The sequence below is a fragment of the Plectropomus leopardus genome, chromosome 18 (genome assembly GCF_026936395.1).
Source record: "Plectropomus leopardus strain MGB_pleo_1.0 chromosome 18, ASM2693639v1, whole genome shotgun sequence".
Classification (NCBI taxonomy): Eukaryota; Metazoa; Chordata; class Actinopteri; order Perciformes; family Serranidae; genus Plectropomus; species Plectropomus leopardus.
In genome coordinates this window covers 3,844,370-3,863,226 of record NC_142193.1, presented here as the reverse complement: position 1 = coordinate 3,863,226, position 18,857 = coordinate 3,844,370, and the positions used below count along the sequence as shown (strand labels likewise).

The 18,857-nt window shown below is 41.2% G+C and overlaps 1 protein-coding gene across 1 annotated transcript in view; it reads right to left on the bottom strand.

Moving 5' to 3' along the window:
• Nucleotides 1-1,609: 1,609 nt before the first annotated feature.
• LOC121956088 (TANK-binding kinase 1-binding protein 1-like) overlaps nt 1,610-18,857 on the bottom strand; it is a 32,621-nt gene continuing 15,373 nt past the window's right edge. The window contains exons 2-13 of the mRNA XM_042504184.2: nt 16,035-16,278; nt 15,723-15,854; nt 13,511-13,615; nt 13,013-13,163; nt 11,652-11,845; nt 11,020-11,087; nt 10,823-10,929; nt 10,060-10,250; nt 9,688-9,969; nt 8,970-9,050; nt 8,626-8,853; nt 1,610-6,392 (exon numbers count right to left, since the gene is read on the bottom strand). Of these exons, the coding sequence (XP_042360118.1) occupies nt 6,264-6,392; nt 8,626-8,853; nt 8,970-9,050; nt 9,688-9,969; nt 10,060-10,250; nt 10,823-10,929; nt 11,020-11,087; nt 11,652-11,845; nt 13,013-13,163; nt 13,511-13,615; nt 15,723-15,854; nt 16,035-16,271 (1,905 nt within the window). The 5' untranslated portion in view covers nt 16,272-16,278 and the 3' untranslated portion in view covers nt 1,610-6,263. The remainder of the gene's footprint in view (nt 6,393-8,625; nt 8,854-8,969; nt 9,051-9,687; nt 9,970-10,059; nt 10,251-10,822; nt 10,930-11,019; nt 11,088-11,651; nt 11,846-13,012; nt 13,164-13,510; nt 13,616-15,722; nt 15,855-16,034; nt 16,279-18,857) is intronic.

Genomic DNA, 18,857 nt, shown 5'->3' with positions numbered 1-18,857 from the left:
GCCTGCTGTTTCTTACCATTACACATAGTGTGTATCCTGGAAAGAACTAACATGCTGAATGCATGTCCCTCCTCATAAATATTTGCAAAGCAGATTTTTCCTACATTATTAATGTACATGTACTGTACTTGCTGGCAACCTCTCCTTCTCCTCTTCTTGTGCTGCCCATGTTGGCCATGTTTCTTGGTGCGCTGTCGCCAACAACTACTAATAGAATCAGTAGAAGACTAAAACTGTCAGCAGGACTGTGTTGCAAGACAAAACAAAACAGTGACCATAAAAACATTTCTCAATAACCGAAGGGCAAGGCGCAATGAATTAAACAAATGTGGGTAACAGCATTCATGATGTTTCACTCAGTTGTTGACATGGCCTTCACACATCTGGACAATTATTGCATTAGGTTATAAAAGCTGTTATAAAAAACGTTGGATGCAGCCCACCCAACATCAGATAGGTTTTGGGGATTGGGTTTTAGACACTTACAGGTGCCTTTAGGGCTGAGCCAACATTTGTATGTGGGGCCCATAAAGGAAGTAAATGAGCTGAAAAATGGGCCCTAAATGGGATTGTCCATAGGTTCCAAAATGGCCCCATGCCAGTTTCCCACATGGCTGGTTTTACTGTGGACCTCTGGAATTTTGTATGTCATGTGAGCTGATGTTGTGACGAACAAGCAGTGTGTCTGTGTTGATTATTGATTTGTGTGGTGATAGTGTAATTAATGCAATGTATGCTCTTAAGTGAATTTTTATTTTTATTTTTTAGTGTCTACATATTTTTGGCGAGGGATTACTGTAACCCCCACAGGCATGTGGGCGTTTTTGCTGCTAGATGTTGAAATGACGACGTTCAGCTGTTGCCATATTAAAGGTGGAGTGTTGGTGCGGCGCTGTCCACGGCTCTGAAACAGTATGGCGCTATAGATGGACAGACGACATTTAGCCTGCACGCTGTTCTAAATCGAAAATTCGGCCCTTATTCCTAAATTAGAAGTAAAAAGAAGTTATGAGAGAAAGCGGCAAACTGTCAGCATGCGTCTCATCCTGCTGATTTTGAGTGAACAAATACTCTGATTAATAAATCTATATAAATATTGCTCTGTTTGTGAAGACAGTGTTGTATAGGTTTGTTCGGCTAGCATCCCATGCAGTCCAATATGATGCATACACTTTGGATTTTGATGCTTTCCGTGATCAATTAGCAAGAAATTAGAAAAAAGTAGAAGAAAATTACTTTCTTCATTGAAAATGTGTCCAAAAAAAGATAAAAAACAAACAAGGCAGACAATACTTTTAAGAAAGTGCGTAAAAATGATAATAATTCTATAAAATAATTTAAAATATATAATTTTGATATTTTTCTTAATTTTCTTTTTAACATCTACTATTTTCTTGCGTTTGTGGAACATTTCTTACTAAGCTTCAGCACAACAGGTTTAAAAGGGTTAATAATAAAACTGTAGCCCCCAAACTAGATTCTGAGATCTGGGAACATTGCAAAAACAGTTCAACGGGGAAATCACGTCAGTGAGTACAATAGTATGAAAACGGAAAAAAAAAAAACAATGGCTGAAGCTCCAAAAACAACAACAGCAACAAAAAACATGTCGAAATAAATCAGGTATGTTTTAATGCAGATTCTAAGTCATTCACTTCACATTCACTCATTTCGTTAAAAGAGAGGCAGCTACATAACACACAAAATAACCGAGCCAACTGCTGACTCTTTAACATTAGCCTACTAGAAAAAAAGAGGTTTTTCAGAGAGTTTAAAGTGACAAAGAGTCAAACATTTTGGAGAAACACATCAATAAAAAGGTCTCCTGAAATAATTCCTCAAGTTATAGCCCTAACCTAGTATTTGTACTGTATGTACAATGTAGCAGTGTAATATTGTACATACATGTTACTTTGTACACCAGTGCTCCTACACTTCAAATCAAAATGTCCACATTTTCAGTTTGGGACAACACTTATCAGTAGAGTAACTCCACTGTGTTACTGAAAACTTAAAATAATGTGAGTATGAGTTCTCATCAATACGCAGAACAGCAAATGTGATCTGTTTAACACAGAGAGACACGTTGAGAGAAAATCCGATGCAGCAGCACATCCAGCTGTGTTTGTCTCTGCAGATGTTTTAATCCCTCCACCAGACACAGATCACCACACTGAGGCTCATGAAGTGCAAAGCATCCAAACAGCCACCGAACATCTGTGACAAGGTTTTGTTTTTGAAGAAGTTTGTGTGGCTTTATTCACACAGTCATGTTAGCTTACGACCTAGAATAAGCTCAATATTCTAGGTAAATATTTTGTAATAGCTGTCTCAGAGATTTCTGCCTCCACCCCGATACAGTGAAAATGACAGGAAAAACACATCAACAATTTCCCCACCAAAAAAGCATGTCCTTGTTGCTCTGAATAATCAGCAGAACACTCCGTCTTGTTTTCGGGCGGCTTGTTGTTATGAACGGAAAAAAATGTTAGTTGTATGTTTCTGCAAACCATGGATACATTACATTTATACATTATTTTGTAGTGGGTGCTTTTCAGCAATGCTTGGTGCATATGTGGTTATATTTAGGCACAACACCCTGCTTGGTTATGGTTATGAAAAGTTCATATTTTGGCGAGGAATACCCATGTTTGATGGCACAAAAGTCCATGGAAAAACATGGACTGGTTGATGTAAAACACCCAGATTCAGTGGCTTGAATAGTGCTGAAATGTGTTGTTTAAAAGCACCCAGGTTGATGACTCAAACGCTGCTGGGACACCATAATGTATTGTTAAAAAAGAATGCTGCTGGAAAATGTTGCACTGTGTCGGGGAATAACACCCACTTCATTGCCAATCCTGGGAAATGCCATGATGTGACAGTTAAAATTGTCCAGGTTTAATGACTCAAACAACGTTAGGAAATGCTGCGATTTGAAGGTTAAAAATCGCCCAGGTTCATTGACGCAAATGCTGCAGAGACGTTGCGCTGTGTTGGTAAAAAGCACCCAAGTTTAGTGGCTAACATGCAGCTGAAAAATATGCTGTGTTGGTGATGCTCAGGTTTGGTGGCTAAGATTATCGGGAAACGCCATGATCTGTCAGTCAAAATTGCCCAAGTCTGGTGTCATAATGGTACTGGTAGAGGTCGCAGTGTGTTGGTGAATAATGCACAGGTTTGGTGGCTCAAACAATACTGGGAAATGTCACCATGTGTCGGCTAAAAGAGCCCAGATTTGGTGGCTCAAATGCTGCTGGAAAACACAGTAATAAGTCAGTTAAACTTGCCCAGGTTCAGTGACTTGCAGAGATCTGTTGATTAAAATTGCCTGGGTTCAGTGACTCAAATGACGCCGTGGAATGTTACGAGCTGTTGTTAAAGACCCAGGTTCAGTGACTGGAGAGGTGCTGGAAAGTGCCACGATCTGTCGATGAAAATCGTCATCAAAATCATCAGTTTGGTGATTTAGACATCACTGGGAAACCTTATGATCGCTCGGTAAAAATCGCCCAGGTTGACACAAACACATTGTTAACTGGTCTCAGTGATCTGCAGCTCAGCAGCTGTCTCGCTTAGGTGTCCATCCCCATCACCCTCTCCACCCCCCAAAGATAAAATCAGCTCATATGCTATGCCACTATGAAATGTTGATATGCTATGCATGGAATATCCAAATGCAAGGTATTTGTGGTTTGCAAAAACGTATGATGCCAACATTTTCTTCTGGTGAAAGGGCTTGTTAGCATTTAACTCAAGGCAGCCTGACAGTTACGACGGGTTTACATGCTGCCTTTGAATGATTACTAAGGTGGAGGCCACAATCTCGGAGACAAAAATCCTCAAACAAATTAAATCATCCACTTACAATGTTATTATGGGTCTTTAATACATATCACATGGTCTTCATCTGCAGATCGAGTTAGCAAAATCCATCCATCGTATGACGCAATCTGGAATCTGATATGGTTGAAAGCTCTGGAGAGAGCTAAAAATTAAACCATTTAATATTTATATATATTTTTCTGGAGTCAGCTTTGCTCTCCCGTAGCTTTCTATTGGCTTCATGGAAAAAAGTGCCTCGGCTTGATTTTCCAACAGCCAGTGTGCATCCAGCCAAGTGTTCCGGTGAAGTGTCCTTGAGCAAGACAGCGATCCCTTCACCTGTAAATCCATTTTTTTGCTTCAATAGTTTGGCTTTCATCCTTGTAACAGTGACAGCTCAGAAAATCAGTTTCAGTCAGTTAAAGATCTGTCCCCTAGTTTCTCAAGATGATCCAGGTTTTTTTAAGCAAGGTAGCTCAGATGCAACAGAAGTGCTAAGTTATGACGAGTGTCATACTTCTCGTGGTTTTGCTGTCATGTTAGTACCATGGGAAACCTGTGGAGCTGCATTTCTTAAATAAAATAAAATACATAAACTCATGAGTGTGGAATGTTTCAGGGGTAAGATGTCAGGTCAGACTGGAATGTAAAACATTGTATGCCTTATGTTGTCATTTCCTGCAAATGTCCTTAAAGATCCACACAAGTCAAAAGGCTGGATTTTAGAATTTCGGACTCATTTATAAATTACATGTGATAAAATGCCAGTAGCGTTATGAAATATTAAGTCAAAATTATAAGTTACATCAACTGTTCTATATGTGATAAAATATTTTTTTTTCTTGTAGGTCACATTTTGTTATCCATATTTATGAGGTACTAAGTGATAACTTTAAGACATTACATCACAACAATTATTAAATATTGCCACACGATTAAAAATACTATGTCATAATTACTGGATAAGTCATAAATTACAAGTTAAGAAATAAAATTTCCCATAGACCCAAAAGGAATCTGCAAATTATTATTATTATTATTATTATTATTATTCTTCTTCTTATTATTATTATTATTATTATTTAGTTTTCAGCAGTTATTCATAAAGAAAATCTGATGAATGTTTGTTACTTGTAATGTCATCATTTTTTCTTAATTTTCTTTTCAAATCTATGGAAAAACTGCGTCAGAATGCTGAGGTCAGAGATTGTGTGTGGGCTTGACTGGGATACTGTGTCATTATTACAATTTTCAAAAATTGTACAATTATAAGAAACTTTCCCATGATTATGAGATACTAAATCATTAATTATTGTGAGATAATTAGTAACAATTATGAGGTGTGAAACCTTTCACAATTTAAAAAAAACCCAATGGAAACGGGATTCCATGGATGCCTGCAATTTCAAAATAAAGGTTGTGATGTAACCAAGGCACTTTCATTACCACACCAAGAGATGGCAGTAGGTGCGTTTTTGCTGTAGCTCTTATTTTTTTAAATAATAACTGTGGGAGCATTTCACACTTGAGTTTACATGTAGTTTGGTTTGGAACTCCAGTAGCCTGTAGACTCTCACTGTTTCACTCTCATCACTGTCCTGACTTGTTTGCTGTATCCTTTAAATGATCCTTTCAACCATATATGGTGCCTGTGTCATATATTTAGGAACTAGCTATTAGACCATATAGTGTTCATCTTATCATCACATCCAAACAAAACTAAATCAGGCTGCCTCTGCAGATTATTCTGACTGTTATCAAACTTCTGAATCATTTTACCTCACTATAGTTTATTGCAGGTCTGGAAATACTTGAAAATAATCACTTTGATCCTTCAGAATCCCACATGAGAGCAATTACATCTAGGTGGTTTGTTGCTTGAAGGGACAATGAAAAATAGATGCTCCTGACATTGCATGTGTCAGATGTTTTTGAATACTGCTTCTGACGTCCAGGGCTGTTCTCAGACCAGCATACATGATGTTAAAAATGACATGTATCCTATCTGTAACCTGCTTTTCCTTTAGCACTCAGGTCTCTTTGTATAGTTTTGTTGTGGAAGGAAAAAAGAAATTCAGATATGGAGCTTTGTGATGTTAGGAAATGTACATATGCCCATAGTGAACATAAATTAAGAAATATACAACCTGGAAATGGAATGTTGAACTCTTAGCATTGAGTCTAAAAAAAGCAATCTTGTTCTTTAACAGAAATGTCGCTGGTTAGATTCCACAATCCGGATGGAAGGGCAGAGGGAAGTGCCCCTTGAGCAAGGCCTGTACCTCCTGTACCAGAAGACTGTGGCTGTAATGGGCAGGTTCCATAGAAAGAAGCATGCGGGCTCATCAAATCATTCCTGGACAAAGCCTAAACAGAAAAGAATTGAGACGATCTGGTGTCTGTCTCAGGTGATGGGTGTAAAGTGCTTGATAAAATAGTCAGATCTTGCTGTTCTCCAAGTGGGAGTCGATATGTTTGATAAGGGCGTCGTCGGGGTAACCGGTCGGGAAGGTCAGCTGACACAGAGGGCAGCTCCGAACAGCGCTCTCTTCTGACTCCATCCATAACTACCGACAGAGAAAGGCACAGGCGTCAAAATACTGAACCTCAAGTTATGACAAAATAAGAGAATCTGATCCTATTTTTCAAAACCGATTCTTTTACAGCTGTATTAACCCTTAGGGCCAACTATAATATTACACACACTTGCATCACTCTGTGCACAAAATGCGCTTTTCAAAATCAAGCTTTAAAAAATCACATACAATAATATTATTGTCCACTGTCATTGGGTTCAGTTTTTAACGAACATCAGCCCTAATCATAAATATCAAATATTCATTCATTTTCTGAATTTTAACCCTTTAAGTGCCAGTTTTTTGTCATGATGCCACTATCTTTTCTAGTTTTTTTCATGGTTTCAGGTTACTGACATACACCATACATTTACCATATAAATACACTCACCAGCCACTTTATTAGGTACACCTGTTCAACTGCTTGTTAACACAAAAAGCTAAAAACTCAGTGCATTTAGGCATGTAGACATGCTGAAGTTCAAACCTAGCATCAGAATGGGGAAGAAAGGTGATTTAAGTGACTTTGAATATGGCATGGTTGTTGGTGCCAGATGGGCTGGTCTGAGTATTTCAGAAACTGCTAAACTACTGGGATTTTCACACACAACCATCTCTAGGGTTTACAGAGAATGGTCCAAAAAAGAGAAAATATCCAGTGAGCAGCAGTTTTCAAGGCAAAAATGCCTTGTTGATGCCAGAGGTCAGAGGAGAATGGCCAGACTCGGTCAAGATGATTGAAGGGTAAGAGTAACTCAAATAAACATTCGTTACAAACAAGGTATGTAGAAGACCCTCTCTGACCGCACAGCACGTCGAACCTTGAAACTGATGGGCAGCAGAAGACCACACCGGGTGCCACTCCTGTCAGCTAAGAACGGGAAACTGAAGCTACAATTCACACAGGCTCACCAAAATTGGACAACAGAAGACTGGAAAAAACGTTGCCTGGTCTGATGAGTCTCGATTTCTGCTGCGACATTCAGATGGTAGCGTCAGAATTTGGGATAAACAACATGAAAGCATGGATCCATCCTGCCTTGTATCAACAATTCAGGCTGGTGGTGGTGTAGTAGTATGGGGGATATTTTCTTGGCACTTTTTGGGCCCCTTAATACCAATTGAACATTGTTTAAACACCACAGTCTACCTGCGTATTGTTGCTGACCATGTCCATCCCTTTATGACCACGGTGTACCTCTCTTCTGATGGCTACTTCCAGCAGGATCGCGTGCCATGTCACAAAGCTCATATCATCTCAAACTGGTTTCATGAACATGACAATGAGTTCACTGGACTCCAGTGGACTCCACAGTCACCAGATCTCAATCCAATAGAGCACCCTTGGGATGTGGTGGAAGATTCGCCTCATGGATGTGCAGCCAACATATCTGAAGCAACTGTGTGATGCTATCATGTCAATATGGACCAAAATCTCAGAGGAAAGTTTCCAGCACCTTGTTGAATCTATGGCACAAAGAATTAAGGCAGTTCTGAGGGCAAAAGGGGGTCCAACCTGGTACTAGCAAGATGGCCAGTAGGTGTATATTGAATTACAATTCTTAACATTCATCTGTCAGTGATCAGAAAAACAACTATAAATAAAAGCTATGTTGTCAAGTGCATATGTAAACAGTTATTTGATAATTTGTTGTCAGCTTAGAATTATATGGTTCTATATAATATAAGTTATTCATTTATTCTAATGCTGTGAACAGTTATTAACATGATGTGAGGTTTTTTTTGAGTTATATGCCTTTTTGGAATTTTTATTGAGAAAACTAAAAGGTTCATATTATGTAAGCTATTGCTATTAGCTTAAGGTGGCGATGTTTGTTTTGACATCATAAGGTGATAATACAGTATGTCAGTGTTGTGTGAACACATGGGTCAGCCCCAGCTAAAGGAATTCACTTCCTTTTTTTTTAAACTGCCCACTCTAATTTATGTATTTAGTTTGACATGGATATTTTACACATTTATTTCTTATTTTTACTGACACAAAATAAGTTTTTTTCTCTACTTATGGTAGTATGCTATATACCTTCTTTAATCTTAAATTGATTTTTTTAAAAACTTTTAATTATACATTTCTGCTTGCAGAGCAATAGTGTTTGGTCCTCTGGTATGAATTGTCTTTTTGGCACTCTAAACTTTTTTACATATATTGTGAATCTATAAGCTGCTTTATATAATTATCATCATTGTTTTTTTTTTTACTCACGTTAATGGAGGGCCATGACTGAGCATGCTCAGTGTTCATGTAGGGAGGCAGATGGCAGGAGAGGGTGGTTGGGCCCTCGGGGGATGAGAAAGAGGGATGGTGGGGCTGTTTCCTAGGAGACGGGAAAGAGGGGTGCAGGGGCTGTTCCCTTGGCGACGATGAGCCAATCCCAACTGCGCCAAGCGTCCGAGGCGGGCTGGCAGCCGGCGACAGATATGTACATACATCCTGTAAATTTACAACAAAAACCTCTTCATTTTGAATAAACCCAGTGTTACAGCCATGAAAAAAGCCAAGCACATTGTTATTATCATCATTGTCATCATCATCATCACCATCATCACCTCTTCGTCATCAGAGGACTGTGGTGGCGTCACCAGTGGGGTGGGCTCAGGTGGGTTGTCAAGGCGACGGAAGTGATGTACCTGAATGAGAGGAGGGGCAGGGGAAAGAATAGTGATAATGGTTCAAAGGATTATAGAATAGTATGTATGACATATTGAATGCAGTGTGTGTTTCTGCACATGTTGGGTCCTGTTGTGGTCAGATGTAAATGGTCCCCCCTATAAACCCCTGCTAACATATTTTTAATGAAATGGAAATGGTTGTAATCAGTATCCAGACCCAGTCACATGACTCTGCAGTAGTCTTGGGTATTTATCAGCTCTGGCTCCGCTCGTAAGTAATGGAAGCACAACACCCTGTTTAACACCGGTTTCCTGTTTGAATGCGATTTTTTTTTACACCTTACCATGTACCTTCTTCCCCTAACCCCAACCATCTATGCCAGCATGTGCGTTTTCTTGACGTCTCTGTGTTGGTTGCCATGTGCTGCTGTTGCCAAAACATAACCACGTGCAGCGTCATCCCACCATGTGCTTGTGTTGACATGACGGTGGCAGCATCACAGAATGTAAAGAGCAGATGCAGAAGGATACCTTAAACGTAATGTAGATGTAGATGAAGGAGGTGGCTGCAAAGCGGCAATAAATGATGACATGGGACGAGAATGTGTTGGACGTCCCTGACTTAATAAAAGTAAATTAAAGCTCTCGATCTCACCTCAGGGGTCAGAGGGAAGCCCAGATCCAGAGCCGACTGATGCGGACTGCTGCTCAGACTGCTCCCACCACCTCTCTCTCCTCCCCCACCTCCTCCTCTCTCCCCTCCAGCTCCATGAGCCGAGGCCGGTCTGACCAGGCCCACCAAGGAGGTACGGAGCTGAGGTTTGGTTTGGCCGTAACCCTGCATCTCCCCCAGGAGAGGCCTGGGCTTAGGGAGGGTGGATACTGAATCTCTCATCAGCCGAGCCGGAGGCCTGTGGAGGCCTGAAGGGTCAGATACCTGAGACAAGGCATGGAGGTCAAAAGGTCAAAGGAATAGTCATTGTAAGACATCTACTTTTCACTGAACACCAAAACTTTCCAGCCTCACCTCTGAGTAACTTCGGCGACCCTGGAACTTTGCTCGTAGACGGCTGCAGGTTGGCTGATGGGAGTAGGAAGCGGGGCCGTCGCTTGGAGACAGAGGAGGAGAGGGGGTGGGGAGAAGCCTGTCAGGAGAGAGTGAGGGGTGCTGGGGGGAGGTGGGGGAGAGACGCTGAGGTGCAGGAGTAGGACGAGAGACTGGAGGAGAAAGAGAGAGAATGTTAAAAGGATGTAGGTCCTGCTAGAAGAAATATTTTGTTTTATGCACTCTGGCACCTCATGTACACTAAAAATACAAAATAACTTCCCATTACAGTTCAATTTATTTTCATTGTGAGCTAGAAAATGGTTGAGGGACTACCAGACAGTCTGTCGGATTGGCCCGGGAGCTGTATGTTCAGTATTGCTGGTCTAATGTGTAGGATTTGGGTGGACATAATGGCAGAAGTGGTGTATAATCTGTTTTTGTGTGAGAATAGTCACCTGAATATAAGAATTGTTGTGCTTTCACTACTTTAGAATGAGACGTTAATATATGAGTGGGACTCATCCATGTTTTTTACAGTAGCCCAGACAGATAACTCAAACACTGGCTGTGTTTTTGCTTTGGCCACCATAGTTCTCTTACACGCGTGGCACACAGGAGAAGTTTTAGTTGATTGCAATCTGCAAAATCATTACTAGATGCCACTAAATACTACACACTGGACCTTTAAAATATCATGTGATACCATGAAGTCCTTAAATTACAAAGCCACTCATGTTCCTACCAGGCTCCTGCGAGACTTGTCGCAGAAGGTCACTCTGTTTCACAGCCAGATTGCGAACACGACCCAACTCCTCAGTCAGCTCAGTGTAGGCTAATGCCAGGTTCACCCTGCAACACAAAGACAGTCACTAAATAAATAAATACATACGTTTGTACAAATAACAAACTGACATAGACTGGCTTCGAAATAAGACTCACTGTTCGTCCCCAGCTTTCTTTATCCACTCCACGTTACAGTGCTCACAGTGTGAGGACAGCTCCTGGGACTGACAGAGACACACAGCTGTGGTTTGGACTGTAGCACTGAAAAACCTGGCTGATTTGTTTTTCTACATGTGGCCCAGATATAGTGTATTTATTTTGTATTGTTTATTCTGTAGTGTATTATTCTAACATGCACAAACTGTGTGTTAGAGTCCTCTTACACGCAGTGCAAGAAGGCCCAAATAAGAAACCACTGATGAATTTCAGAATCTTTGGTTTAAGAAGAAATTTCCTTTTAAGAATGGTTGATGAAGGCATGCTGCTGCATGCATGTCCGCAACTTCAAAGAGTTGCATGAGATGCAAGAGCATTCACTCCACAGCAAAATCTGGGGACCAAAACATCTCTAGAAGTACACTGCACAGAAAAATAAGCTTGACTTGAATTAATCTCAGTCAGCTGAGGGGTCTCTCACTGATGAATGGAGTCACCACCTGTCAAAGGGCAGCCCCTAAATGTCTCTATCTTGGCCATCAAGTGTGACAAAGTGGTCACACTCTGAATAATGTAGAGATAATGAGTGTGATAGTGTAACAGGTGTGATCTCCAGTCAGCATCAGGCCTACCTGTCTCTGTGCCTCCTGTAGCTGTGCCACCTCCTGCTGGAGCCTCTGAAACTCGGCCCTCAGCTCCTTCTCCCTCTGACAGGCTCCTTCGGCCTGCTGCCGGGCCCCCTCCAGCTCGGCCTCCAGGCGCTGCAGCTTCAGGTCTGACAGGGCATCCAGACTGCGGGAACTCTGCAGCGTCGGCCCGCGGCCCTCTGAAAAAAAAAAACCACACACACAACAGCTTCAGTCTGTTTCATCTTTCCTCGTTGCTGCCAGTTTTATTTTTTTCTTTCACTAGCCTACAATGACATCAGTGGAGGAATACACATTTGTTTTGGCTTTAATCGGATTGAATATTTGTTGTTAACTCAGCATGCATTTTCCCCATTTTTATATTGATGCAAGTCAGTGAACAGAATGTCAAGTTAACAGAAACTGAAATTTGAATTGGAATTTAAGTTGTGACATTGGGTGACCAAAATTCAATTTCAGCATAACGTTAATGCCACATGAATTTGACATAGAATACTGACGACAGAATAAGCCTGCCTCACACTTAATGCATGAGCAGCATGTGATGGCAACCTTGTCGTGTTGCACGCTGGCGGTGTTCCTGCTGGCAGTGTTGTTCGTGCGACGCTTCTACAGAGTTGCCTGCTGCTTTGAGTACTACATTTCCACAATTATAAGCAAATATCCACTCATTTATGAAGTTGTGCAAGCTCCTGCATTGTCAACACCACGGTCTTGAAAATGTTTCACAAAAAAAAATGCCTTATGTCAACAAATGAAGGGATTCTGTTGATGGACATGTTGTCAGAGGGCTTTTATTTTGAAATGGAAACAGTTCCGGGCATAAGGCAGTAGTAAGGTTTGTAGAAATAACAAAGGGTCTGCAAATTGTAATGGCGTTAATGTCAATGCAATGTGAAATTCTACCAATGTTAGAAAATTAAAGTATCATCAAGCAGATTTTCATTCCTGACGAATTTTCAAAGTCCAAAGTCTCTCTGACATCATATTAATGTCCGATGCCAGCTGGGAAGCAGCTGTATATTATGTTGCGATAAAATAGTCTGATCTTTCATTCTCTCTTATTATAATTACAACACTAGAGCTAACTAACATGATAACACAAGGAAAATGCAGTTTTTGTATGTCTGTGTTTTCTTCATGGATCAAGAGGTGAGAATAGGGACTTGACTCTTGAAAATGACTGAAACTAAGTCTCGTGGAACTGTAGGAAGAGATATTCAGGGCAATTTGGGTGACCCGATGCTTGGAGCAAGTGGTATTAATTATTATCAGAACTGCTTCTTCTATTCCGGCTAATGCCACCATGATCAAACAGAGTCTGCTGCTGATCCGGCAGCACCCACCTCTGGGTACGTCCAGGCTGGCGTGCAGTTGAGACTGATGTGCGTCTTTGCTGCGGAGTTGAGCGCTGAGTTTCTGAAGGGAACTTTCTCTCTGCCTGAGAGCCGACTCCAGGCTGCAGATCCGCTCCACATGCTGTTCTGCCAGAGTCGTCTAGCACACACACACAAACACGCGCAAGAGCTAAAACCTAAATTGCTTCTTAACCCTTTGAAATTTAAGCCATATTTTTTCAAGAAGAAGTAAAATTCATTGAACATCTTTATTATATAAGAAAAGACGCCCCCCCCCCCAAGTAAAATTGAAATGAAAAATTTTACAAAACAATATAAAACAAGAAATGACCTGACATAAACAAAAACAAATCATTAAAATAATATAACACTGACATCTATCCAGGTTTCAGAAGATTAAGACATAGAGTATTATTACAAGTAAGTGTGTGTGTGTGTGTGTGTGTGTGTGTGTGTGTGTGTGTGTGTGTGTGTATGCATGTTTACCATCTTGTCTAGGTCTCTCTGGACATTACTTTTCTCCATGTGAATCTTCTCATAAGCCTGTATGACCTCCTCTAGCCTCTCCTCTCGTTCCTTACTCTTCTGGAGCTGAGACAGAGAGGGAGGAGATAACCTCAGATTTTATTTTCTGAAATCTGCAAAATTACTGACATGTCTGTTGGCCCCATTTACGCTCATCATTTCTAATATCTCTCATACAAATATAATCCAGATGAGTTTAGGGACACTTTACCAAAAAAAGAATCTCCTTCAAAACATGTACAAGAAAGCAAATCAGACATTTTCAAAGTGAACTGACTGTACTGAATCACCATCAGCGCTGACTCAGTCAGTAGCTTTTAGCAGTGGAGCTTCGTCAGCTCAGCTGTGACTCACCGTACGTTCTGAAAGCAGCATGATCTGATAACTCAGTTGTAAATAATGCTGCTGAGCTCTTAACCTTACAGACGCAGCCACCCAGAAATTACCATTCCCCGACCAAAAGCCTTTTTTTTTTTTTTTAAAGATAATTTTTTCGGGGATATTTTCCCTTTATTGATAGGACAGCTGTAGAATGACAGGAAATGTGGGGGAGAGAGGGAGGATGACACAGCAAAGGGCCGCAGGCTGAATCGAGCCCGGGCCGCTGCAGATGCCTCAGGATATGGGGCGCACACTCTCGCAGGTGAGCTAGACGCTGCCCCAGACCAAAGACCTTTTGGCTGCCAGTCGACTGGGTACCAGCTCTTAGCTGAATTCCAGCCACTGGGAGCCTCCCCCCTCCTCCTGTTCTGACAGTGTGACTAAATATTACTGTCAGCATTCACTCAGTAGCAAGCTGTCACCATGAGAAACACAAACTAACATGTGATGGAGGTTGACCAATATGAAACTATGGTTATCGGCAAAACTTGGCCGTCATAGTGGGCGACTGGTGACATACTATACACACAGCTCCAACCATAGCTGAACAAGAATGGTTGTGTTAAATGGAGCAAAAATGACCTTGATCAGTGAGAACAGCTCCATAGAAGGACTGTGTGACTGTCTAATTTAATATCCCTCATTTTATTTGAGCATGTAGCTCGAAACATCACCTCTGTAGTAACTGTATTAAATAATATGGGCGTGCAGACTTTGTTAATTCTACACTTGAGCCGCAACAGCCTAATAGCGCTGCATCGAAAGTCCCTGAGCCTTTCCCAAACCGCACCCTACCTACTCCTACTACGTCCTGGAGTGTAACTGTTTGTATAATCACCTTTACAGCAGAATGAAGCACCCTCCATCAAGGTGTAGGTTATAAGTTAGGCTTGAGCAGTGTCACAGTATTACGGGATACCACAGTATTTAGAAATGCTGAAAGTATGTTTTTGTCATATATACAGGCGCTCCTCTTTCTATTAAACGCACTGTAGTGCGAAGCATGCACCACCAGAGCTCAGTCTCCTGTCTCTACTGGTGAAACAGACAGCTAAGCTGAAGGACACAACAACACCTAGTGGTGGAGGGAGAAGTTACAGGACTGTAAACAGTCGGCGACCAGCAGGAAGTAATGACAGTTTTTTTAAATCTAACTTGGTGAATTTAAGATTTATTTTGACCAAACCGGAGCTGGTGATTGTTGGAACAGTGGACTTACTCACTAGATTACTAGCAAGAGTAACCAAGATGGTTTGGATGAGTTTTATTTTGTTTCTGTCCATTTGAATGACGTTTGATATGATATGTTGAATGATATGTTTTTTAATGAGTTAATGAGGCAGTCAAGCCTTGTCAGTCTTCCATGACCAAGAGAAAGTTGAATTCAAAAGTTGTGCTTCTTTGTTTAATAAGGAAACTTAGTGTGAGAATATGAGTTTTTGTAATATTTTGTGGGTTTCTATTGTGTATTTATTAGTAAGAAAAGCTCAAAGTAAGTAGAAGTTGTGGTGGTGGGGGGCACACACTTCATCATATACTGTATACCCTGGTGAAATTTCAAGAAGGTATGAAGGTGTGCAATATTGCATACCGCCCATACGCATTACTCATACACTTTTCCTGTGCAATGAGGGATTATTAGCAAACCTGTGGTTTTTAAACTTTTGGTTTTGCCTCTTTAAAAGTGCACTGTCTGCTTGGTGTCTGACTGTCAGAATGCTCGAGAATGCTGCTTTTACACTTAGCAATATCTCCATCTCCATGTTCCCAGCTTTGTGTAATCGCAGAGTACCTCCTGAGTGAGGGAGTTGATCCTCTGCTGTAGGTTGGTGGTCTCTGATTGGATCACACTGGTGTCCTTGATGATGGGTTCACAGGAGCAGCACAATATCCTCTCCTCTCCAAATTCACTGATCATCGGAAACTGAAGCAGAGAACAGGAGATAGACTTTCCAGAAAAGAATGAATTCACAAATTACAAAACTGTTATTGTATCCAACTTCTTTGTGTGTATGTGTGTGTCTGTGTGTGTGTGTGTGTGTGTGTGTGTGTGTGTGTGTGTGTGTGTGTGAGTGTGTGTGTGTTTGTGTGTGTTGCTCTCTACCTTGACCTCGTAATGTTTGAGCTTCCTCTTGATACTGCTGTTCTCTCTCTCCAGACTCGCCAGCCGTGTCTTGATGTCATGGTAGGCGGCGGCCAGGGCCAATCCCGATGCCGGGTACATGTCATCTGGCAGCCGATTTGCCGACCAGCTGATCCCAGGAACGCCCACATCATCTCTCAGCCCCTCTCCTCCTCCTCCCAGAAGCCCTAGCTCTCCTCTGCGGAATAGATCCATCATCAGTTAGCTGTAGGAGAGGGAGAGCAAGAGTTGCAGTTTATCTCTGGGAAATGTAGTGTGTGAAAAACACAACAACAACAAAAAAAAAAAGTTTAGTGTAGACAGACAGGAAGGCCAGCAGCCATGTCAGCTCAGCAAGTCACTTTGCACTCTCCACCTTGCACAGCAGGGGCACTAATGGCAATCAGTCTGCCAAGCCCCAGGTCCTGGCAGAGGTGACAGTTGCAGTGTGTGTGTGTGTGTGTGTGTGTTTCTGAATTGCAGCCAGGAGCCCACTGAGCCTCACAGGTTTGCCTTTTCCCATCTGCTGCCGTAAAGTACTTCCTCTCTTCCCTGCCCCGTCTCTCACTTGCCGTTTCCATGGTTATAGCAAAAAACTGTTCCCCAACTACACAAACGCAAGAATTTAATTTCAAAACAAATCTGCCAAAGATAACGGATTAATGGTTCCATGTTTTGTGGGGCATGGCTTTACCAGCCATTCACCATGCCAAAAGAAATGGTCAGCCAACATGTGTTTTCAGAAATTAGAGCTTCTCCCTTTCACCGCTTGTTAAAAGCCTCGGACCTCCAATATGGTCGGCATGTGTGGTGACATGAGGGTCACAGCAGACTGGATTTGTCGACAAGAACTGCAGTCACCGTCTCGCTGTTGTATGCCTCTGTAAACCAGTCAAGATTCAGTTTTAGTTTGCATCCATGAATGAAAACACAGAGGAAAACAACCCCCCCAAATTTAAAGGGCCCCCCTAACAGAATCTTAACCCTTTAAACTCTTTGAAACCTGGATTGACATCACTGACATCATTGACATCATTTGGATATTTTTTCTCTATTTTTTGATAATATCTTAAAATTTACACGCAGTTATATTCAAGTCAGTTTCTTATCTCCTGTTATTTATTTATTTTTATGAAATAAAACCAATTTTCTCGCATTCCAGAGGTTTATATGCTTGTGAAAGGTGCCTGAACGCAGCACAACAAAACTGATTTTGATGTTGATGGTTAAACTGCATTTAGCCCATAAGACCTCAAGCAGAACAGTCACCAATTGCTGAGCAGCACTTTGATAAGAGCAGGATGGAACATGCAGCTCTGCAGTACATTAATATTTCATACATCTGCATGAGTTCACAACAGCCATACATCTTCCTTTACAGCAGCCACACATGCATGCATGCACCAGTCATCATGTACAGTGTTTAATAATGTAAAGGAGCACATATTTTTCATAAAGCAGAATAACTTGACACTGTCTTCAGCCATAGAAAAAGAGCCTGTGTAGTTGTGCAACACAAAACCTCTAAAGCTGTCTTCTGACTGAATGTGAAGTGAATTTTGGAGGCAGTGCGGGTGTATATAATTCAAAGACGCGTGTTGACACAAATAGCTGCAAATTTGCCCTGGTGGATGCTAACTGAGGCGAAGACATGTCCACCAGAGTCAAAAATGTTTCCACTTGAGCGAGAAAATTGCTGCTTATCCCAAGGCTTTATGACTCAACTGCATAAACATACAGAGGCAAGAGGAAAAAGAGACGGCTCCAGAGGAACACTACGAGGACTGGAGTCCCTGGCAGGCTACGAGATACAGGCTGGGCTGTCACAAGGCGACTTTCCATTAACCCTCAAATTGCGCAAATTGAAATAGAGAATACAAAATATCGCAGAAAAGTTTTTACGCTCGCATGAGGTGGTATTTCAGGTGATTCGAGAAAGCTGTATTTCGCAAAAAAAACTGCTATGGAAACACTTTTTTTTGCTTTTATAGATCATATGATGCAACAGCGGGCAGCAGTAATGCGACTCTATGGATGCCAACCTCCATTAAACCCAAAGTAGCAAGTCATATGACATTCGACAAGACATGGCTCCATGTGTGGACGGAGGAAGAGACCAAGATCTTCTTAACTCTTATATGAGACAAAGAAGCGATATTAGATTGGATAGAAATAAACCTGCCAATATTTTTGACATCCATCACCATGGTTACTGGAATGTTACCGACAGAGGAAAGTCATGTAAAATCTTGAGAGAAGTCACAGAACATCACTCAGTGGAAACGCAGTCATCTCGCAATTGTGTTTTATCGAAATACTGAAAATATCGCTTAAGTTTTGTGCAAATCTGTAATGGAAAACCAACTAATCACAAAAACTGCCAGCAAAATGCTGGAGGGACTAGCTTCTCTGTGCTGGCCTCCTGTGACACTTAGAACTGATTTTTAGGTCCTCCTCCTTTTATAAGCTTAATATAATATTTATAAAGCTCTAAATGGGCAAGCTACGTTGCAATAACTCCCTTTTCAACTTTTTACTTTCATGAACACTGTGATCATCTGCTGCTGGTTTATTGGAGGTTACCAGCAACAGCCAAAAGAAAATGTCACTCACACTCCAAAGCTCTGAAACACTCTACCGATAGAGAAGCCAGCTCACTAAATATTTTTATTAAAAAAAAAAGCTAAAAACTAATTTATTTACTCTCGCCTCAGAGTGCTGCAATTCATTTGAAAAATGAAAGATTTATAGTTTTATTATTTCACATTTTAAAACTGTTTTTAAATGTCCTTGTATGCTGAATTG